Here is a 24,640-nt window from a genome sequence, read left to right on the forward strand (position 1 = left end):
AAATATACATTGTACAGCTATACAAAGATTTTCTTTCTTTATATTCTTCTACAAGCTTTTTTCGTCTTTAAAATTTTTTATTTTTGCTTTTTAAACTTTTTGTTAAACTTGAAGGCACATATTAGCCTAGGCCTACACAGGATCAGAATCATCCATGTCATTGTCTTCCACCTCCACACCTTATCTCACTGGAAGGTCTTCAGGGGCATTAACATTCATGCAGCTGTTATCTCCTATGAGAACAAGGCCTTCTGGAATACCTCCTGAAGGACCTGCCTGAGGCTGTCTTACAGTAAATTTTTTTATGAATAGAAAGTATATATTCTAAAATAATGATAAAAAGTATAGTATAGTTGGCCCTGTGTATCTGTGGGTTTTACATCCATGGGTTCAACCAACCAAGGATCAAAAAATAACAGTATTTGAGCCAGGCATGGTAGCTTGCACCCGTAATCCGAGCTACTCAGGAGGCTGAGGCAGGAAGATCGCTTGAGCCCAGTAGTTTTGAGGCTGTAGTGAGCTGTGATTGTTCCATTGCACTCCAGCCTGGGCTGCAGAGTGAGACCTCATCTCTTAAAAAAAAAAAAAAAATTAAAAAACAGAAAGAAAATAAAATATTTGCAGGATTTGGAACCCTTGGGAATGTGCAGATATGGAGGACCAACTTCTTGTATCTGCAGGTTGTGCAGGGCAGACTGTGGGACTTGAGCATCTATGGATTCTGGTATTCTTGGGAGGTTCTGGGACCAATACCCTGCAGATACCAAAGGATGACTATAGTAAATACACAAACCAGTAACATAGTCATTTATTATCATTATTATTATGTATTGTCCATAATTGTATATGCTAGACTTTTATATGACTGGCAGTGCAGTAGATTTTTTTATACCACCAGCACCACAAACATGAGCAATGTATTTTGCTATGACATCACTATGGCTACGATGTTACTAGGTGATAGGAATTTTTCAGCTCCATTAATAATTTTATGGAACCACTGTCATATATGCAGTCCATCATTGACTGAAATGTTATTATGCGGCACATGACTACTTAGAAGGATCAGCTATGTAAAAAATGGAGGAGGTGGGAGGGCGGTTTTTGGTAGTAAGTACAATACCATGAATGCCTTGGGTGGGAAAGATCTTGGTTTTGTTTGTTTGGTTTTTTTTTTTTTTTTTTGAGACAGAGTCTCACTCTGTTGCCCAGGCTAGAGTGAGTGCCCTGGCGTCAGCCTAGCTCACAGCAACCTCAAACTCCTGAGCTCAAGAGATCCTCCTGTCTCAGCCTCCCGAGTAGCTGGGACTACAGGCATGCACCACCATGCCCGGCTAATTTTTTCTATATATATTTTTAGCTGTCCATATAATTTCTTTCTATTTTTTTTTTAGTAGAGATGGGGTCTCGCTCTTGCTCAGGCTAGTCTCGAACTCCTGAGCTCAAACGATCCGCCCACCTCGGCCTCCCAGAGTGCTAGGATTACAGGCGTGAGCCACCACGCCCGGCCAGATCTTGGTTTTTGAAGAATTGATAGGCAGCCTGTGTGACTGAATCTTGAGATGCAAAGACATATTTCTCTATCTTTGAAAGTAATGTGAGATATTTGATTTGTAGCATTTTCAGCCTGATATTTTGATGTTCCAGTTTTGTTAGTGTTTGAAGAACTATTTATAAAGTCTTTTTGTATTTATCTATGATTCTCTTAAATGCAGACCTTCTAAAGTATACTAAAAACGGTTGTCTTTTAGCTTTTTATTGTGTCAAAATCAGGGGCAGCCAGCTGCAGGTTGAGTATCCCTTATTGAAATGCTTGGAACCAGAAGTGTGTTGGATTTTGATTTTTTTCAGATTTTGGAATATTTGCATATATATAATGAGATCTTGGGGATGAGACCAAAGTTTAAATGTGAAATTTGTTTTTCTTTCTTTCCTTCTTTCCTCTTTTCCTTCTTCCCTTCCTCCCTTCTTCCCTTCCTCCCTTCTTCCCTTCCTCCCTCTCTCTAATTTTTTAGAGACAAGGTCTCACTTTGTGGGCCAGGTTGGGGAGTGCATTGGCATGATTACAGCTCACTGCAATGTCAAACTCCTGTGCTCAAGCAAGCCTCCTGCCTCAGCCTCCCAAGTAGTTGAGATTACAGGCGTGCACTGCCATGCCTGGATAATTTTTTAATGTTTTGTAGAGACAGAGACTCAGTATGTTGCCCAGGTTGATCTCTAACTCTTAACCTCAAGCATTCCTCCCACTTTGGTATCCCAAAGTGCCGTGATTACAGGAGTGAGCCACTGCACCTGGCCAGTTTGTGTTTCATATATATCTTGTACACATAGCCTGATGGTAATTTTATTTTTCCCTTGGGGACACTGATTAAACTGTGTGTGCACCTGCATTTTGACTACAACCTGTTGTCACATGAGGTCAACTGTGGAATTTTCTACTTGAGGCATCATGTCAGTGCTCTCAAATTTCAGAGTTTGGAGCATTTCAGATTTTGGATTTTCAGAGTAGGGGTGCTCAACCTGTATTACTATCTCAGGAAACTTAACAACCAACTTGAGCCATCTCTAAAATTGTATCATTTCATCACTGGTAGATGACTTCCGTTAGACCTATAAAAAAGCCTTTTGTTTAAATATTCTGTGGATAGGAGGCTTGATAGTGGCAATGAATGACCTGATTTCACTTGTTAAATCTGAAAATATTCTTGGCTTTCCCACTGTATATGACCTTGGTTCATAATTGGGATCCAACATGACAAATATCTAGAATAATTTAGTCTGTCTCAGAAACAATGTGACCTACTAGAGTTTACTGTATTAGAGCAAAAAGTTTGGGATTTAATGGACTGTTACTTGACTTCTTTAAAACTTCAAGGAAGTGATTTTGAGTTACAGATTTCTTATTTGTTAAACAGTGGTCTCCCCTTCCTATTTTATGGCATTGTTTTGAGGAGAAAATGAGATGTGAATGCTCTTGAGTAAGTTAAAAACTATAGTAAGGTGAAGGTGTTTTCAAGACCTTTTGATCTCTCTGCCTTACTACCAGAGATCCAGTTCATACTTTCTTTTTAGTAATTGGAACTTTTTAACTCTAGGATAGAGTTAGTGGCTTCCAACAAGGACACCTCAATTTATTTCTTCCTTCTTGGTCTAAGGACAAAAGTCTGCAGGATTATAATGAAAATTCTGGATTGTTAGTGGAGGCTCATTTAGGTAGTGTAATCAATTTTACCAATTCTGGACTTGAATGTGAATATATGTGTGTCCTCAATTCACAGTTATCTATGGGTTTTATGTGTATTATTGGGCTTGTTGGTTTTGGCGTTTTAAGCCTATAGTTAACCTTTCTCTGCTATCTGTTGTATATGTGACATAGCTAATCATCTCACAACTAATAAGCATCAATGATCTGTAAGCTAATATTGTTATTATCCTATATTAAAATATCATTGTGGAGGCATTCTGTTTTCCATTGGCACAAATAGTTTTGATGGCTGTGGCTATTGTGATGAAAAGATTTAACCTACTGTCATATATATATTTTAATCTGAGATATTCTTGAAATCTCATACTGTTTCTAAATGTGTGCTATTTCTTTGTCATTCAGAAAACACTTGATGTTATATTTAAGTGTCATCCATGATTTTTTAAAAGAGTTAAGATCTATATTTTTATAGGCTATAAAAATCTTTTTGTGGTCACAAAAATATATGCTTGTTATAGAAACCCAAGCATACAAAAATGTTCTATAAAACTGATTTTATACTATTAAGTTATTTAAAAATATTTTCTGTAATTTCATGAAGAGTACCAAAGCCATACTCAATTGAAACTGTAAACACCTCTTGTCATTGCCTGACCTGTTAGATGGCTAAGCTATTTTTAATTCTGAACCTGAGGTCCAGGAGGAGAATTTACCTCTGCTTTTAGTTTCAATCTTTAAGTGAAGTGAAATTAAAATTAAGTACAATTTTAGAAGAGTTTTTGGCTTTTTAATACATAAATAAATTTGGAGCTGTGTGTAGTAGAATATGTGTTTTCATAGGATAGTGATATTTGCTTGATAGATGAAGGATTTATTTACCAGGATGTGGATTGATAAATTCAGGCTTTCATTAGTTTATTTGAGAGATATTTTTGAGCACCTACTTTATGCTAGACACTATGAAAAGTTTTAGATATCTAGTGATGAGCAAAACGTATCCTTTCAGTTGTAATTTAAAATTCTATTTGCATGGAGTTATTAGGTTGTAAATTTCTAGAAAATTGTTTGATTCTGCTTTTTTTTGTTTTGGGAGACAGAGTGTTGCTCTGTTGCCCTGGCTAGAGTGCAGTGCCATCATCATAGCTCACTGCAGCCTGGAATTCCTGGGCTCAAGGGATCCTCTTCTCCAGTAGCTTGAACTACAGGTGTGCACCACCAAGCCCAACTAATTTTTTTATTTTTGTTTTTTGTAGAGAAGGGGTCTTGGTATGTTGCCCAGGCTGCTCTTGAACTCCTGGCCTCAAGGGATCCTCCCACCTCAGCCTCCCAAGGTGCTGGGATTATAGGTGTGAGCCATTTCACCCAGCCCAGAACAGTCTTTTTAAGTTGATTAACTTAATTTAATACTGAAAACACTGTTTTTGCTTCTCACACACTTTGCTGTAGATCAGTACTGGTTTATGGACCTGAGCTGAGAACCATTGCCTTAAAACAGCTATTTCAAGGGGAGAGATTGGGGAGTTCTGTGGTCTAATGTTAGGGAAAATTATAAAGTATGTCTTTTTTTTTTTTTTTTTTTTTTTTGAGACAGAGTGTCGCTTTGTTGCCCAGGCTAGAGTGAGTGCCGTGGCGTCAGCCTAGCTCACAGCAACCTCAAACGCCTGGGCTTAAGCAATCCTACTGCCTCAGCCTCCCGAGTAGCTGGGACTACAGGCATGCGCCACCATGCCCGGCTATTTTTTTTTTCTATATATATTTTAGTTGGCCAGATAATTTCTTTCTATATTTAGTAGAGACGAGGTCTCGCTCATTGCTCAGGCTGGTCTCGAACTCCTGACCTTGAGCGATCCACCCGCCTCGGCCTCCCAGAGTGCTAGGATTACAGGCGTGAGCCACCGCGCCCGGCCTAAAGTATGTCTTAACATATTAAAGGCTTCAAAGAGGTTCTTCTGTGAAAAGACCCATAGTTTACTTGGTTATCGGAACTCTTTCTCATACCAGTTATTGACATTCTTTAGAACTGGTATTCCAGAGAATACCCTTTTGAAATACTGCCATGATGTTGATGTTGATGTTGATGCTTGGTAACATCAACATCCGCCCACCTCAGCCTCCCAGAGTGCTAGGATTACAGGCGTGAGCCACCGCGCCCGGCCTGCCAGTTTTTTTAGTCTTTTCAGAAGACCATCTTTTGGTGCTATTGGCTCTATCTGTTGTGTTTTTTTCCTTATGTTAATTACTGTTTTTTTTTTCTTTTCTTGGGCTTATTTTCATTTTTTCCCCTTTCAACATGAGATGCATACTTAATTCATTAACTTTCAAGTCTTTTTCCCTTTCTAATGTATGTATTTTGAGACTTCTGTCTCTAGGTTCTGCTTTAGCTGCATCCCACAAGTTTTAATGTTTGGTTTTTGTTATTCAATTCAGAATCCTTGCTAATTTCCATCATGATTTCTTCTTTGACCCATGGATTATTTCGAAGCATATGTCTTGATTTTCAGACTTTTGTTATCTTTTTATTGATTTTGACTCTTATATAGCATTGTAGTCATAGAACATACACCATGTGATTTTTATAGCTTGAACTTTGTTGAGACTTGCTTTGTGGATTGGTATATGGTCAGTTTTTATAAATATTTTGTCTGGATGATATCCTTTCTTGGATGAAGTATTGATGATTTAATTTTGCTAAATTTCCCCTATAGCATCCTCCCAATTTTTCAAGTTAAAAACCTGGGAATTATGGCGAATTTCTCCTTTGTTTTCAATACCACATAAAGTCAATTCTTCATGCCTATCCATTCTACTTTTTAATTATTTCATGTTATAAGAGTAATACCATGATTATTTTTAAAAACCTGGAAAATGTAAAGTAAATAAAATAAGTTACACAAAGGCCTGCTACCCAGGGATTTTTTTTTTCTTTTCCAGCTTCTTCATGGCCCTAATTCAGGTCTGTCTGTTCTTCATAGACTATTATAGATTTATTAGGGTTCCCATCTTTTCTCTTTTGTATAACATTTATTTGTTTATTCATTCAGCCTACGTATAGGGCATATATAACAGTAAATAAGGCAGAGAGGCAAGGACCTTACTTTAATGGCACTTTTATAGCTTGGGCTTTTTTATTTGTTCAGTGTTATCTTTGTCATTTTCTCTTTGTTATAATTTGAGCTATAGCTATAAATGAATTTTGTTCTTAGAAAAGTGTGTGATGTCTCCTGACTTTGTGTCTTTCTATATGTTCCCTAGGCTTATGAAGCAAGCCCTCTCTAAGGTAAACTCATCCTTTAAGTCTTGAGTTAAAGCTGAGTCTTAATGAAATTTTGTCTGACCCTGCCTCTTAACTTCTGGTTAGATTAGATGTTATTCTTGTGTCTGTTCGTTATAGGAATTACATATAGTTTTTTGGTGTGCATGTGTTTCTTTACTTAGGCTGTAATTCCTTGGTGGTATGTGCGGTATCTTTCCATAGGTGTTTTTCTTAACACCCAGCATAGTACCTGGCACATAGGTATTCTACAAATATTTGTTGAATAACCACAGCCATACAATTAAATAAAATAACCGTGTTTTCCTTAACTTCCATTGGACTCTTATTATGAAATAGCTTGGGGAATGGACTGTTTTGGTTGGTTAAAATGTTCTGGTTAATTAAAAAGTACATTGTGAGATAATAGTTTTCAAATATAAGCTGACTGCTAGGGAGATAAAATACATTGGTTGTTTATAATGAGGCTACATTTTTGCATATAAATCATTATAAATGGGAATTGAGATTGTAAGTCAGCTGATGTATAATTTGTAATATAGTTAATTTGCAGCGTTTCTGATACTTACTATCTACTGTAATGGTTTCAAAATTTAACCTTATGCTCTAATAAATACGTTTTTTCTCAGTGTTGCCCAGCTGTGAGACTAGGGTATCTGCTGATTCTGAACTACTAGTAGCAACCCTGACCAAGGGTCCCAGCAAGGTGAGGGATGAGAGGATAACATCTACAGATGGTAAGAGTGAGATATTTGTTTATGTCTTAAACAGATGGACACTACCTACCTGTACCCAGTTGTTTAGCCTGTCAGATAAAGAATGTGGAGGAGGTTTTTACATCTGTAGGTTCCTGAAGAAAGACTTCCTGTTTTGGCATTCAGAGGCTTTTTAGCCTAAGTGTTGCCTCCCCATCTGATCCCCCTAAGGCACTGCTTACCACTCTGTAAGTCCTTTATCACATAGAAAGAGATCCCATGCACATTTTTATTATATAGAGTCAATCTTAAATGTCAGTGGACAACTAAGGATTACTAAGTAGTTGAGGAAAGCCTGCTGCATGAAAGGACAGCCTAAGATAAGTGGGAAAAAAAAATCTGTAAAGAAATAGATAATGGAAAGGGTTTTTTGAAGGCTGAACAGTATGATCGAAAGAAGACCTCATGTCTAGACATATTCTTGTGAAATTTCAAGACATCAAGGATAAAGGAAGATCCTAAAAACTTCCTGAGGTGGGGAAAATGGCAACCCATAAAGGAGTAAAAATCAGAGTGGCATCAGATTTTTCATCACCAGAGCTGAGTGTAGTAGAGGAATACCATCAAACTTCTGAGGGGAAATTATTTTCAACATTAAATTCTATATCCAGGAAACTGGTAGTAAGTTGTGAGGGTAGGATTGAGATATTTTAGATACAGAAGTTTAAATGTATACATCTTTTTATTGCAAGCCACTGCTCTAGCAAAAAAATATATGATCTAGAAAGCAGAGTGATAGGGGAACTTCCAAGATGATAAGGATAAGGCCTAGAGGGTAATCATTCTAGATTGGTGCAGGAATGTGGAGAGCTCTAGAAGCAAGAGGTACCTGTGGGAAAAAGATAGGTTTGAAATTATCTTAGACAATTTGAAAGAGGAAGCAAGAAAGGGATATAGAAAGGAATTCTGGGAAAAATTAAAAGTGAATAAGAAAGATATTTAATAAGGAAATAACTGCTTATCTTTGCAGTGACTAATATTTATACATTTTACGGTAGGTAAAACTTACTGATTTAATGAAAACAGGCCTATAAGATTTGTAGAGGATGGGAGGCAGGAAGTGGGAGTTGGTGTAAGATGTGGATCACCAACTTTGGTAAGAAGTCAGATCTGAAACTGATGAATTTTGAAAGAGAAGTATAAGCACATTATTTGGAAATATGGAAGTGTCTCCCAGAAGAAATAGCTGAAACAGTTAACAAAAAAAAAAAAAAAAAAGCAGCACCCACCTGTGAGAGCAGGGGTGGGATATGGGAAGGGATGGATTGAGAAACTTTTCCTTTTCATTTTAAATTTTTTTGTACTATATGATTTGAAAAAACCCCACTGCATGTGTATATAGAGTAGAGCCAGCCTTAAATCTGCTTGCTTTATGCTTTTCGTCCTCTAGGTTCAACATTGGTTCTCTTTGAAGTTTTACTTTCAAGGAATCCTCAACCAGAACGGAGGCAACCAGTCTCAGGCTTCATTTTACTATACCTGTCTCAAGAGACAAAGAATTCCTTCCCCATAGCTTTAGTGTTTAAGTAGATTGCCTGCTGCTTCCCTTGTACCTGAGCCTTTGGTCCTGCTTGGCCTCATGGATTTGACCATATCTGTGTGAAAGTTTCCACCAAAATTGGCACTTTTGTTAGGTTATATTATATCCTTCACATGTGATTAACCCACATATTTGGTACTTTTCCCAGGGAAGGGAAGAAATTGTGGGAAGGAGCATGGGAAAGATAGCAGCTTTGTGCTCTTTAAGAGATGAGACCTGTGACTCTTGGGATAGGATAACAGCAGAATAGGTTTTTTCTTCCCTTCTCTTTCAACATAGCTGTTTTTTCCCCCCTGTTACTGCAAAATCATATGGCTTTGTGGATTGATGAGTCAGGGGGAGGAGGGTGCTCCAGTGGAAGGTACACTGTGAAGTGGGACTTGGTTTTCCTTCCCTTTCTCCCTTAGCTGCTAAGTGGTACTCCATGGGCTGAAGAGTAGTGGCAGGGCTACTGGAGACATGGTTGTGGTGCATCTGTCAAGGCTGATTGGGGTTACCAGAGAAGACGAGGGAAAAAAATCTCAGCAGCACAGTAGTGGGATGAAAGTTCCTACTGGGGAGGTGAGTCCTCTGTTGGAGTAGTGGCATTTGCTCTTAGAAATTGCCTTTAATTAAATTACTAGTTACTGCTGGTAATTTACTGATTACTTATTGTACTCCTACTACTTTTTGGGCACTGTGCTAGGGACTGGGGAAGTAATGGTAAATAGGATGGAATAATTCTTTCCCCTCTCAGAATACAGACTATTTAGGTAGTGGGGAGTGGATAAAGACAAGAAAGTAGGCAAATTAAGTACAGCGTGAGAAGTGTAAATAATGATGGAGAAAATGTAGTGTACTAAGAGGGCGTCTAACCTGAACTTGATGGATGGGCTTGAATAGGGAAAGGAGCCTTGAAGAAGGAAGGTCTATTTGAGTTTTTCCTACCAGAATGTTGGGCCCTTAGGGTAGGGGACCCTGACTGTCTTATTTACCTTTGTATCCCTGGGGCCTAGCACAGGTATTCATTAAATATTTATTGAAAGAAACATAATTAACCTGAAAACGCGTTAGATTTCCTGATGTTTCTTTTGTCATTTATTGAGAAATTATATTATGGCAGGTCCTTAACCTATTTTTTTTTTTTTTTTGAGACAGAGTCTCACTCTGTTGCCCAGGCTAGAGTGAGTGCCGTGGCGTCAGCCTAGCTCACAGCAACCTCAGACTCCTGAGCTCAAGCGATCCTTCTGTCTCAGCCTCCCGAGTAGCTGGGACTACAGGCATGCACCACCATGCCCGGCTAATTTTTTCTATATATATTTTTAGCTGTCCATATAATTTCTTTCTATTTTTAGTAGAGATGGGGTCTCGCTTTTGCTCAGGCTGGTCTCGAACTCCTGAGCTCAAACGATCCACCCACCTCGGCCTCCCAGAGTGCTAGGATTACAGGCGTGAGCCACCGCGCCCGGCCCTATGTTTTTAACTGTTAACCTCACAGTAGTCTTGAGAGGTTATCTTAGACAAATTAGACTGTCCAGGGTCTTACAACTAATAATTCAAATAGTCCTTCAGTTAGTTGGAGGAATAAATTAAGGAATGGGTCAAGAAGAATTAATTCCTCTCTTCCCTAAGCCATACTCTTTCTTGAATTATACATCCAATTTTCAAGTTCTTTAGTCAGGGTCTTATATATTGTGGGGGTAGTAAACCAAGAAAGAAGTACTGGCTTGAGTCCTTGATCTCTAGTTGTCTCAAGGGAGGAAACGTCTTTGTCCAGGCAATCTCTTTCAAGATGTTTAGCGGTGATGCAGTGGCAGTGATTGACCTCCTTCCATTGTTTTATTGTGGTAAAATACATACAACATAACATTTATCATCTTAACTTTATTTTTTTATTTTTTATTTTTTGGGTCTCTGTTGCCTGGGCTAGAGTGCAGTGATGTGATTATAGCTCACTGCAAACTCAAACTCCCAGGCTCAAGCTATCCTCCTGCCTCCGCCTCCTGAGTAGCTGGGACTATAGGCGTGTGCCACTGCGCCTGGCTAAATTTTTTCTAATTTTTTGTAGAGACAGGGTCTCCCTGTTTGCTTGGGATGGCCTTGAACTCTTGGCCTCAAGCAATCCTCCCACCTCAACCTCCCAAAGCACTAGGATTACAGGTGTGAGTCTCGGAGCCTGGCCTATCTTAACTATTTTTGAGTATACGGTTTAGTGGTATTAGATACATTCATAACATTGTGTAATTACTATCAACATCCATCTCCATAACTCCTTCATCTTCTGAAACTGAAACTCTGTATCCATTAAACAATAACTTTTTATTCCCCCCTCCCCTCAGCCCCTAGATTCTTATACAGAGACAGCCTGAATCTAAGATACGGTGAGATGAGGGATACAGCTTTGTAGCTACTGAACAGAGTCAACTGGGCACGCAAAAGGAGTACTAATTCCTCAATTTCAAAAAGCCTGTTTATCATGGCACTTTACAATGTGTGAACTGAGAAAAATGTTTGCAACATGTATAACAAGGGTTATTACTTATGTAAGATGCTTTTAAAAATTTTATTATGAAAAAGATTAGCATTTCAGTTTAAAAATGGGCAAAGAACATCCACTGCAGTTTCTAGAAGTCATACAAATTGTCAACAAACCTATGGAAAAAATACCACTTTATTAGTAATAATAGAAATATAGATAGAAATGGAGTGTGTGTGTGTGTGTGTGTGTGTGTTGTCATCAAATAGCAAAAGAATGATAATACTCTTCGTTGGTGAAGGTGTGGGCCTTCACGTACTTCCATCAAGTACCACTCTAATAGTGTCAGTGAGAGTGTTAATTGGTACCTCTTGGGAGAATAATTTGATAATATCTGTGACATTAAAAAATACATAATATGAGGATGAGGGGAAATGGGTGTATAAATGAAACAGTATTGGCCATGAGATGAGAATTAAAACTGGGTGGTAAGTACTTGATGGTTCATTGTGCTTGTTTTGTCTACTTTTGTGTATATTTGTAAATTTTCTATTATAAAGAGGAAAAATGTACACAGTCTGATTACAGTAATTATCTTTATGATTTTATCCTATACAATAGTTGGGAATGTAAAAGAATGAGCTTTATATTATTGCTTATGATAATAAAACATTGAAAATGTGTTCCTCATTTGGGTAATGGTCAGAAAGCTTAGCAGCTGATGAAAGATTGTCATATGTGCTTTTGTTTTATATTTATTGGATAGAAGTTACATTGTCCAAGATGTATTTTTATATGAGGAAAGTTATAGAACAGTATATAGAATACTCTACATTTTGTTAAAAACATTTATATTAATTATATCTATATATTTAGTGCATATATAAGAAAAATCAGATGAACAGTTTTCTTCTGTTGGTGGAGATAGCATGGGGAATTTTCACTTTTAACTCTGTTTCTATGTCATTTTACCATCGGCATGTTTACCTTTGTAATCAGAAAAGAAATAATAAATTCTAAAATTAGAAAAATTAATTTGGCTTCTAATAAAGGTCATATTCTACAAAAGAGGGAAGTAATTAGTGACAATAATGGGGAGAAAACTACATGGTGGGGGAAGCCTTAGTGGGGAAAGTGTTCTTTTCTTTTCTTTCCTTTATTTTTTTTATTTTTTAAAGACAGGGTCTTGCTTTGTTGCCTGGGTTAGAGTGCAGTGATGGGATCATAGCTTTCTACAACCTCAAGCTTTTAGTCTTAAATGACTCCTGCCTCAGCCTTCCAAGTAGCTGGGACTACAGGTGCGGTGCACACCACCATGCCCTGTTAATTTTTCTGTTTTCTTGTAGAGATGGGGTCTCACTCTTGCTCAGGCTGGCCTTGAACTTTTGGCCTCAAGCAGTTTTCCCCAGTGATCTGACAAAGTGCTAGGATTATAGGCGTGAGACATCATGCCCAGCCTCTTGATATGTCTTCTATAAGGTTTCTTTGGGCAGAGAAATTTTGAAAGAAGACTGCTTTTACAAATGATTTTGTTTATTAATGCAGTTTTATATATGATTTATATTCTTCATGTTTATGTGGGTAAAAGGTTGTATATATTTGCCTTAAATGTGAATGCTAGACTATTGTTTACTTAGAGTAAAACTGAGATTATTTGTGCTAACAGTCATTGTTAGAAAAAAATTTAACTCATTAAACATAGATTTTTCTTGACTTAAACTTTATAAATCCCACATAACGTTTCTGCCTTTTGTGTACCATGTCCTGTGCAAAGCATTGTGGATATAGCTGTAAATAAGAGTGAGACAGACACACCCTGTTTTGCGTGGAGGTGGGGAATGGGGAGGCATTGCAGTGGGCAGAAGACTAAATGGGGAGGACTGTAGGAGTGGAGACAGTATATATAACTTTTCCCCAGAGGTTTGGCTGTGAATGGTAGGAAAGAAATAGGAGTAAGTGGTGGGAGCACAAAGAATCAAGAGAATTTTAGTTGTTCCCTTCATCCCTTTTTTTTTTTTTTTTTTGAGATAGAATGTTGTTCTGTTGCCCTGGGTAGAGTGCAGTGGCATCATCACAGCTCACTGTAATGTCAAACTCCTGGACTCCAGTGATCCTTCTGCCTCAGCTTCCCAAGTAGCTGGGACTACAGGTGTGCACCACCACACCTGGCTAGTTTTTCTGTTTTTAGTAGATACCGGGTCTTGCTCTTGTTCAGTCTGGTCCTCCCACCCTTGCATCTTTTTTATAAGTTTTTAAGCATAGTTGAATGCTAATGGGAAGGTACCAGTAGAGAGATATGCTAACTTTGGTTTGTAATTCTGTAACTGTTGTCAGGTAATAATGTTTAATCTGTCTTGCAGTTATATTTCTTGCTTGTAAAAGGGGATCTATAAAATCCTCATCTGCAAAAATGTCTCCATGACATTACTTCTGTATATCTAGCACCTGTCATAGTAAGTGCCTCATAATAGGGGCTCAAAGAATGATTTGTAAATGATTATACTGAATGTTTAATGTCGGTTCAGACACAGTAATCTCAATAACTTTTCCTCAGAGGTTTGTCTGTGAATGGGAGGAAAAAATAAGGAGGTGGTAGGAGGGGGGCATAAGGAATCAAGGGTAACTATTGTTAGGTTAGGTCTCATTGATACACAGCACACTAGAAATATTAGAAGCAGGGCAAAAACACCAGGAGATGGAAAAGTCAAAAAAAGTTTGCTATCTTATGATCTAAGGATGTGCTGTGCAATGAGAATAGTACAGCGGAGAGTACTACAGACTTTGCCATCATGATAAGGGAGAGAATTTATTGAAGCAATAGCAGAGCATATGAAACTGGGAATCTTTGCAATTTTGATTTTTATACATTTTGCACTGTAGAATTGGAAGATTCTAGGTCCTAGTCCTCTGTTGGCATTCTATTGAGATCATTTCTCACCCATAATCATTGCTCAGGCTTTGGTTAGTTTCTTTAACTTAAAGATGCAAAATTCCTCAAGTGAACTCTGAACTTTTAAAAAACTTGCTTGCTAATAGAGTCATTTTCATACTGTGATTTAAGGCATTGTTTCAGTGTCTGGAGAAAGAAGGTTCTCAGCCTGGCCTTGAGCATCCCTACTAATAGAATTCATTGTGGGCCGGGCGCGGTGGCTCACGCCTGTAATCCTAGCACTCTGGGATGCCGAGGCGGGTGGATCGCTCGAGGTCAGGAGTTCGAGACCAGCCTGAGCAAGAGCGAGACCCCGTCTCTACTAAAAATAGAAAGACATTATATGAACAACTAAAAATCTATATAGAAAAAATTAGCCGGGCATAGTGGCGCATGCCTGTAGTCCCAGCTACTCGGGAGGCTGAGGCAGTAGGATCGCTTAAGCCGAGGAGTCTGAGGTTGCTGTGAGCTAAGCTGACTCCACGGCACTCACCCTAGCCTGGGCAACAAAGTGAGACTCTGTCTCAACAACAACAACAAAAAAAAAAAAAAAAAAAGAATTCATTGTGATTCATCCTCCAGTTTTACTTCTGCTCTCTAGCACTCATCCTGTCAAATGTTTAAACTTTTTAACCCCTCTAATTCTGGTACTAAAGTACCTTTTCTTCACAATTAGCTATGGCAATGTTATATGGTAATATATATTGCTTTAGAACAGTGTAAGGTTGCAACTATTTTTATAATAATACTAAGATTTTTTTTTGCCTTTTCCATTGTGTTGACATTCATACAGTTGGTACAAAAGCAATGTTAGGTAAAACTGCTTTGTGCCTTAACATGAATGAAATCAAGGCAGTGACTTCAAACAGTACTAGTATTCTTCATTGTTGTGTACTCACAACAAAAAACACAAAATACACACATATGCACGTACCCCAAATCTTACTTCACTTAACATTCTCAGTGAAACAGTAAAAATTGATAATTAAATCTTTATCTTGAGTTTAGGGTTTTAGAGTCATGTGTGATGAAGTGTACCTAAAGCTTTTGTGCCATTGTTTGAGGTGCTAGCTGAATTAGCAGTTTTTTCATGGAACATCATTTTTTACTTGAAACAGTGATTGAGTTGTGGATATGGCAGATATTTTCTCAAAGTGACGAACTTCATTTGTATTTGCCTTATTTACTGCCATTTTTTGATTTTCTTCATTTGTTCCTGTGGGTTCAAGTTAACATTTTGTGTCATTTTTTTTTTTTTTTTTTTTTTTGTGAGACAGAGTCTCACTCTGTTGCCCAGGCTAGAGTGAGTGCCGTGGCGTCAGCCTAGCTCACAGCAACCTCAAACTCCTGAGCTCAAGCGATCCTCCTGTCTCAGCCTCCCGAGTAGCTGGGACTACAGGCATGTGCCACCATGCCCGGCTAATTTTTTCTATATATATTTTTAGCTGTCCATATAATTTCTTTCTATTTTTAGTAGAGGTGGGGTCTCGCTCTTGCTCAGGCTGATCTCGAACTCCTGAGCTCAAACGATCCGCCCACCTCGGCCTCCCAGAGTGCTAGGATTACAGGCGTGAGCCACCGCGCCCGGCCTGTGTCATTTCTTTAAAACAAGTTTGCTCCCACACATCTCCTTTGTGCTGTTATTGTCAAATATGTTACATTTCTATATGTTATAGGTTTAGCAATACAATTATGCACATTGTTTTGTATGCTTGCTTTAGAGGACATATGCAATTTATACTGTGTTTTATAATTACTTAATTGCCTTTATTGGTGGTGTTTTTTTTTTGGCATATGGATTTGAATTTCTTTCTGGGTTTACTTGCTTTCAACCATAAGAACTTCTTTTACTATTTCTTGTAAGGTGGTCCTGCTAATAAAAATTTCATTTTTGTTTATCTGGAAGTATCTATTTCACCTCCTGGCGCCCCAGACGGAGTCTCACTCTGTTGCCCCAGGTAGAGTGCAGTGGCATGATCATAGCTCACTGCAACCTCAAACTCCTGGGCTCAAGCAATCCTCCTGCCTCAGCCTCCCTAGTAGCTGGACTACAGGCGTGTGCCACCACACCAGGCTAATTTTTTCTACTTTTGTTAGAAACAGGGTCTTGACCTCATGTGATCCTCCTGCCTCGGCCTCCCAGAGTGTTAGGACTATAGATGTGATCCACTGCGCCTGCCCTTCACTTTCATTTTTGAAAAATGGTTTTGCTGGATGTAAGATTCTTGCTTGACAGGTGAACAGGTCCCCCCCCACCGTCACCTTCAGCACTTTGGATACATCATCTCATTGCCTTCTGGCCTTCATTGTTTCTGATGTGAAGTTAAGTGGTAATCTTACTGTGGTTTCCTTGTACATTTTGAGTTCTGTTTCTCTTGTTGCTTTCAAGATTTTCTCTTTATCTTTTAGCATTTTTGCTATGATTTGGCGGGGTGTAGATCTCTTTGAATTTAATCTATAATACTTGGAGTTTGTTAAGCTTCTTAGGTGTGTAGATTAATGTTTTTCAGCAAATTTGGTAGGGTACCACTTGTTATTTCTTTGGATATCTTTAAAATGTATTTTTTTCAAACTGAAACTTTGTACTCACTAATCACTAACTCCCCACTCCTCCTTCTTCCTAGCCTTTGGCTGCCACCATTCTACTTTCCATCTCTATGAAGTTGAGTACTCTAGGCACTCATATTAGTGGAATTATACTATAATTGTCCTTTTTGTCTGGCTTATTTCATTTAGTGGAATGTCTTCAGGATTCTTCCATGTTGTAGCTGTAGGATTTCCCAGAATTTCTATATTTTTAGGTATTGAAATTAGTATTCCTAATTCTTAGGTATTGAAACTTTTTTTTTTACTTTTTGCTTGCTTTATTTTTACTAAACTTGTATGCTATTTTAGAATTATTGTCTATCTAGTTTTGCGTGTCATTGTATGTTTAGTTAGTGATTGGAAAAGTGAAACCAAACAGTTGATTTACTGGTATGCTGTGCTATTTATGAGATGACTAATATGTAAGTTAAAATGTAATTTTGTAGTATATAATGTTGGCATTTTTTCTTTAAAAAAAGTAAATGCGGCCGGGCGCGGTGGCTCACGCCTGTAATCCTAGCACTCTGGGAGGCCGAGGTGGGCGGATCGTTTGAGCTCAGGAGTTCGAGACCAGCCTGAGCAAGAGCGAGACCCCATCTCTACTAAAAATAGAAAGAAATTATATGGACAGCTAAAAATATATATATAGAAAAAAATTAGCCGGGCATGGTGGTGCATGCCTGTAGTCCCAGCTACTCGGGAGGCTGAGACAGGAGGATTGCTTGAGCCCAGGAGTTTGAGGTTGCTGTGAGCTAGGCTGACGCCACGGCACTCACTCTAGCCTGGGCAACAGAGTGAGACTCTGTCTCAAAAAAAAAAAAAAAAAAAAAAAAGTAAATGCTCTCATAATACACTTTCCATTTGAATGTGGTTTTATGAAATTGGTGATTTTCAATTTTTTTTAACTCCCAGTCTGCATATTTTATTGACTATGATATACTCCCAACAATAAAAAGATTCAATTTAGTAATGATTCCCTGTAGGGAGAGGGTCATAACTACCCTTCCAATGAGTGTGAATATACCCAACTGCCCACCAAAGTCACTGGTTGGTGTGTCTTAACTGCATGTGGCATAATTAAGAGATTATAATTTAATTCACTTTTATTCTTATCTAAACTTAGTCATGAGATTCAAGGCATTCTTTGCTTATGACCATGGCCTGTCCACCTCAACTTAAAGCTGTTATTTTGGTGATGACTGTCCTGAATATGTTGTCTTAGAGTATTTGCTAAATCCTTCTCACTTGGAGGTAGGCAGTGAATGAATATTGAGAATTGCTATCATTTATTTTTAAACTTGTTTGGAGAGTATTTGTGATTTGAGCTATTTTTTGTATTTTCCTTCAATTTAAGGTTTTTAACAAATGAAAATTTTTGACTAACATATGAAATATCTCATTGGTAAAGTAAGTTCTGCAAGTAACTCTTATATATGGTCTTTTATTCCCTAAACAGAGACTCTACAGGGGCAGGTAATTCACTGGTCCACAAGCGGTCTCCTTTACGTCGAAACCAAAAGACCCCAACATCCTTGACCAAGCTGTCTTTACAGGATGGACAAAAAGCCAAAAAGCCAGCATGTAAATTTGAAGAGGGTCAGGATGTCCTAGCTAGATGGTCAGATGGCTTGTTTTATCTTGGAACTATCAAAAAGGCAAGTTACCTTAATGTATCTTTTCCTGCTTTTCAGTAAACTTTTGATAACCTTAAATTTAACTTTATGTTTTTAATTTTAAGAGATCACTGTTAAGTATTTCTCTGTATTGCAGATAAACATATTGAAACAGAGCTGCTTCATCATATTTGAAGACAGTTCTAAATCCTGGGTTCTCTGGAAGGACATTCAAACAGGCAGGTGCTACTATTTCTCGTGAACATGATTTATACAGAAATTTAATTTTCTTCAATTTGTCACATTCTGGTGGTGTCTCCTGAGTACAGTGTATTAAAATAATTCGTTATTACTTTTGAGGAGAGGTTGAAAACCTCAACATAAACTGGATGTGGTGGCTCATGCATGTAATCCCAATGACTTGGGAGGCTGAGGTGGGAGGATCATTTGAAGGCAGGAGTTCCAGACCAGCTTGGGCAACATAGCCTTACCCCATCTTGAAAAAAAAGAAAAGAAAAAATGCAGTCTTTAAGGTGCTGTAATCTATATTATGGACATAAGAAGAACAAGAATACTCTTAGAGTAAAGGTAGATTAAAGGACAGATAGATCACTGATTCAAACTTACAAACTATTATTGTTACGACCCTTCTAAGAACTTTGAAGAAAAATTTTTAGCCACTAATATGAATAGACCTTTGGGATTCAGTTTAACTGTTACTTGCCTATATTTGTACAAAGCAATATAGAAAGCAAATACTTATAGGAAACATAATATTTACCAGATGATTTGGGAAATTAGGATGTACCAAACTATTTTAGAGTAATAGAAATATTCATTAATAAAAATGGTTTAAAATTATCATTTAATTATGGTTTTTTTATGTTTGGATGGGAAAATGAGGCTATATTTGGGTGCAAGTAAAAATGAATACAGGTATCCCTTGGTTTGGTTATAAGTATGTTTCTTGTGATAATTTTCATTATTACAAACTATAATTGCTGTATGCCCTTTGAATCTACTAGATATAGGTGTTTTCCCAGGTATTTCTTTCATGCAGATTACTTCATTTATAAAAAGTATGAATATTACAAATCTGAGTATTTTAGCTGCTCATTAAGGACCCACTTTTCGTTTTCCTTTTCCTGGGTTAATAGGCCTGTGCTAAGACCTGTGTTTTATATCTCCTCTTACACATTTTCTCCTTAAGGGTAGACACATTTCTAAAGTATTTAGTGATTGAGTTTTATATTTAAATCTCAAGTACAACTTTATGGTAGGTTACCGCTGTTTTCTATTTCTTGATTTTACTCCTTATATTTCTCAAAGTATAAGAAAAGTTTTGGTAAAGGAATTGGAATGTTCTACTTACCATCTATATAGTTAGTACTCAGGGTTTAAGTAGGGCACTCAGTAGCTATTACTCCAATAAAATGTTTTTCTAGAGAAACTTTTTACAATTCTTGGGAGTTAAGAGTTTAAAGGACTGAAATTACGTTTTGATTCTGAAATTGAGGGGTCAGTAAGAAAAGTGTGACTCATAAAATGTAAAGAGATAGGTGATCTTTAACATTAGTAATATTGAAGAGATCTTATTACCTTGTATACAGAGTTCTTCCTTTTTATTATTATGTAGACATGGGTCTCTCTGTAGTGGAACTGAAACCATTTAACATGCTTTTTATTCGTCTTCCATTGGCTGTGTGTTTCTTTGGCTTTTTAATCTTTTGGAAGTGCCTGTGGGTTTAATACAGTAGGTATTTTTATTTTTTTGTCCCCTCTTTCTCATCTCCTTTCCTTTAAAAGTGGCAGAAAAGAAGACAACCAATGGTATATAGAGATAGAAAGTTGTTGTGTGAGGGGTGTTGTCCAACAAGTACTCCACCTAATATGTTAGTTTAGTGGCCTGTGGTTGTTACGTCTTCACTGGTTCCTTATATTGTCTCCAGAATTGCAAAGGAATGCTCCTTGGTCATTTAACTTTTTGTAGCACACATGAAAGAAACGCACATGAAATTTGTAGTTGCTGTAGAAATGAACAAATCAATCTGAAAACTGCATTATGGCAATTTCAGTGTTGGAGTAGCTTTAGTAGTTTTCTTCCCTTTAAGATACCTACTAATAGATATATATCAAAATAAGTTAATAAATTAGAATAATATTATTTATCTAATAACATTCTTTTAAAAAGTTTGCACGAATAAGGAAAATATATAATCATGTTAGTAGTCAAAGAAATGTACATTACAGTAGATATATTAGTGTATCATGTTAAGAGATAAGTTTAAAGGGGTTTTCAGTTTTAACACCTAATGCTGTTTTGGTTTCTGTGAAATGATAAACACTCCTGCATTGCTGGTGGCAGTGTATGTTTCTATTTTGGTTATTACTTTAGCACTTGCATTAAATGCATAAAAATATTCATATTCTTTAATCTGTCCAACGAACTTACTTCTAGCAGTTTATTCATAAGAAATAATTTAAAATTGAAAACCTAAATGAGAAATGTTTGCTGAGCTTTATTTTAATGATAACAAAAAATCATAGCAAAAAATTTGGTATTTCTTTTTTTTTTTTTTTTGAGACAGCGTCTCACTCTGTTGCCCAGGCTAGAGTGCCGTGGCATCAGCCTTGCTCACAGCAACCTCAAACTCCTGGGCTCAAGTGATCCTCCTTCCTCAGCCTCCCGAGTAGCTGGGACTACAGGCATGCGCCACCATGCCCGGCTAATTTTTTCTGTATATATTTTTAGTTGTCCATATAATTTCTTTCTATTTTTAGTAGAGATGGGGTCTCGCTCTTGCTCAGGCTGGTCTTGAACTCCTGAGCTCAAACGATCCACCCGCCTCGGCCTCCCAGAGTGCTAGGATTACAGGCGTGAGCCACCGCGCCCGGCCAAAATTTGGTATTTCTAAGATGAAATGGCCAAGACTTCATAGTCAATTGGATTTTGAATAAGGGAGACTATAGAAGGCCACTAAGCTATATAGGAAGGTTCTTGTAAACTTGATGGTAAAAAAGATATACTTTGATCTCACAAGTAAAGGTTATCTGGCTGGGCGTGGTGGCTCAAGCCTGTAATCCTACCACTTTGGGAGGCCTAGGTAGAAGGATTGCTTGAGGCCAGGAGTGTTATTGTTGGTATGTGAATAAAGTTTGTGCATTGTGGTGTGGATTGTATTGAAATAGGTAACACAGGAACATTGGAAATGACACTTGTGTTAGGGTGATAAAATTCTAAGTTTTGTGTGATGGGTTTTTTTAGAATAAAAATGTTTAAGGAAGAAATGATTTACTTGTTCAGGTAAAAAATATAATTAATATTTGTGGAATCCTCAACTTTTGTTACAGACAGTAGGATTTTGTGAGGGTACATTTTTTGACACCATTATTTCCAGATTTGAGAAGCTGGAGATTAAATAATTGGTGTTCAGCCTCTTTCATAAATTAGTAAATAAGAAGAAACGCTCTGAATCTAGACAGAAAGGGGTAATTTCCATGTCTTCCTTGCTTTTTTCCTTTAGTCTCATGATATTAGTGGTGTAGGATGAGTGAATGCATGTACATGAGTAGGTGTGTATTCTGGAAAGTAGCTCTAGTATTTACAAAACTCCCCCCAGCCCCCTAAATCTCCTGCTCCCTCCCTTGAGAGTGGGAATACTAGAAATGAGTAATAAAGGAAGCTACCTGAGCAATTTAAATTGTGTCCTCTGCCAAAAAGTAGATTAAATTATGAATGTAAACATTTCAGGCATCTTAAGTTCTTAAGTTAAAGGTGGGAAGAACACAGATAGGTAGCAGAGAGATAGCGTTTTGTGTACAGTACTTTGTCTTGTGAAGCTTTATGGTCTACTTAACAAATGTCCATATGTGCTACACACTGAGTACAAAAGTAGTTTTGTTATATGAGATTCTTTATGACTCTTTTAAATGTATGTTTTAAATATTTTAGGAGCCACTGGAAGTGGGGAAATGGTCTGTACAATATGTCAAGAAGAGTATTCAGAAGCTCCCAATGAAATGGTTATATGTGATAAATGTGGCCAAGGTAAACACTGATTTCTTTTAATCTTATGGAAATGTTTTGTTACATACTGAGTGTCCCTGTTGAAGATTTTACATTGGTATTTTGAAGCTATTATCCTAAGTTTATTCATCAGTTATAAATATATTAATGTAGGAAATGATAGTATTAAAATGCCTTCTTGAAATTGTGGTAGAGTATTAATAAAATAGAATTTGCTTTATGCTTTTTTGATATTAAGGATATCATCAGTTGTGTCACACACCTCATATTGATTCCACTGTGATTGATTCAGATGAAAAATGGCTCTGTCGACAGTGTGTTTTTGCAACAACAACAAAGGTATTTTTTAAGTGTTTTGGGCTAAAGCCCTAATTGGAATTTGTAAGGCACTATCAACGTAATGATTGTGTACATTGAAAGTTTATTTGAATGAAATGAGCGCTAGGTTGAAAGAGGTGCTGTTTATTGTTTGACTAATGATGCTTAAGTGACTTGCAACTCTTCTTATACTTATTTTATGATAGTGTATGGAAATTGGGGCAATAATTTGAAGGAAGAACACAAAATGAATAGCTATTATTAATTTTGACTGTTTTGTGATATGGTAGAAATTTGGAATGGAAATTTCTTCAGAAGTGTCAGAGATATTTTTAAAGTATAAAATTGCATTTAAAATTTTAGTCTTCACTCTTCTAAATAATTTTTTTTCTGTATAATATAGAGGGGTGGTGCGCTTAAGAAAGGACCAAATGCCAAAGCATTGCAAGTCATGAAGCAGACATTACCCTATAGTGTGGCAGACCTTGAATGGGATGCAGGTCATAAAACCAATGTCCAGCAGTGTTACTGCTATTGTGGAGGCCCTGGAGAGTAAGTAAATACAGTTATTTAGTGCCCTTTAAGTAATGTTTAATTGCTTACATTGTTTTCTTACTGATTGTGGCATAGGAGTGATAGTGAACTGTAAATGCATGAAAGCTTCAATAAAGAAAATTAGGGGGGAAAATCTACCATTATTTTCATCGAAAAATAAATCTTGTCTAATTTTTGAACATGTCCATATATTTTAAAAATCTTGTTATAAGTCTGATTATTTTGGAAATTTAAAGTGAATTGTAGGCCGGGTACAGTGGCTCACGCCTGTATTCCCAGCACTTTGAGAGGATGAGAAAGGAGGGAGCGCTTGAGGCAAGGAGTTTGAGACTAGCCAACATAGCAAGATGCTGTCTCTACAAAAAATAAAACAATAAATTAGCTGGGCATGGTGGTGCGCGCCTGTAGTCCCAGCCACTGGGGAGGCTGAGGCAGGAGGATTGCTTGAGCCCAGGAGTTTGAGGTTGTGATGAGCTATGATTGTACTACTGCATTCCGTGATTGGGAAATGCAGTGTTGCCAGAAATAATCCGACAGAATATTATGAGCTACTAGAGTAAAGCTTATAAATAATGGGCTACTAGAGTCCTGGGTATTAGCTTCTGTTGTTGCAAAGAGATTGTATTAACTCTTTTTGGGTGACCCATCATATTTTCTTAGATCGTTTTGGGTTTATGGGTTGAAGGTCAGCTAATAACTAGTTCTTTTTTTCATACAAGCTGATACTAAGCCAAATTGTGCATCATGTATTTGTACTACATTGTTTCTTTTTAAAACATTAGTGAATAACTTTATTCTTAATCCTATTTAAATTTTACTTATTGGTTTCTTGTATCTTTCTTCCTTATCAGACTCTGTACTTCTTATAAAATGGTGTGCCGTATAGGAGAATGCTGGGACATATAAAGTGTTCATTAATGAAAACGAATGTATAAATGAATGAAGTTTTGGTTCTTCATTCTGCTTCATCTCTGATCTTATGGAATTTTTACTTGTGACATGACATTTTTGTAACCCTTCTTAATTTTTGATCACCTGCAGAATTAAGAAACATCCTGTTTAGTTTTTAAAAATCACTTATAAAAGAGGCACAATGAACAGTACCCTAGGGATTGATCTTTCCCTTCTGCTCATTTAAGTCTATTTAGGTTAAAACATTATTTGAGGCTGGATGTGGTGGCTCATGGCTATAATCCCAGCATTTTGGAAGGCCAAGGCATGAGGATTGCTCTGGGCCAGGAGTTCGAGACCAGTCTGGGCAACATAGCAAGACCCCATCTCTGTAAAAAATAATAGCTGTGCATATTGGTACACACCTGAAGTCCTAGCATCTTGTAAGGCTGAGGTGGGAGGATTGTTTCTCTTGAGCCTAGGAGTTTTGAGGAT

The 24,640-nt window shown here is 37.3% G+C and overlaps 1 protein-coding gene across 4 annotated transcripts in view; it reads left to right on the forward strand.

The window, feature by feature from the left end:
- The window catches only part of MTF2 (metal response element binding transcription factor 2), a 58,908-nt gene that overhangs the window by 10,527 nt on the left and 23,741 nt on the right, over nucleotides 1-24,640 (forward strand). For 2 of the 4 annotated variants that reach the window (XM_069478216.1, XM_069478217.1), the window contains exons 2-6: nucleotides 18,198-18,396; nucleotides 18,512-18,593; nucleotides 22,307-22,402; nucleotides 22,620-22,720; nucleotides 23,103-23,251. In XM_069478216.1, coding sequence (XP_069334317.1) covers nucleotides 18,198-18,396; nucleotides 18,512-18,593; nucleotides 22,307-22,402; nucleotides 22,620-22,720; nucleotides 23,103-23,251 — 627 coding nt within the window. The remainder of the gene's footprint in view (nucleotides 1-18,197; nucleotides 18,397-18,511; nucleotides 18,594-22,306; nucleotides 22,403-22,619; nucleotides 22,721-23,102; nucleotides 23,252-24,640) is intronic. The other 2 variants (XM_069478218.1, XM_069478219.1) reach the window with 2 other exon arrangements.

Source organism: Eulemur rufifrons, chromosome 8 (genome assembly GCF_041146395.1).
Source record: "Eulemur rufifrons isolate Redbay chromosome 8, OSU_ERuf_1, whole genome shotgun sequence".
In the NCBI taxonomy this organism is placed as follows: domain Eukaryota; kingdom Metazoa; phylum Chordata; class Mammalia; order Primates; family Lemuridae; genus Eulemur; species Eulemur rufifrons.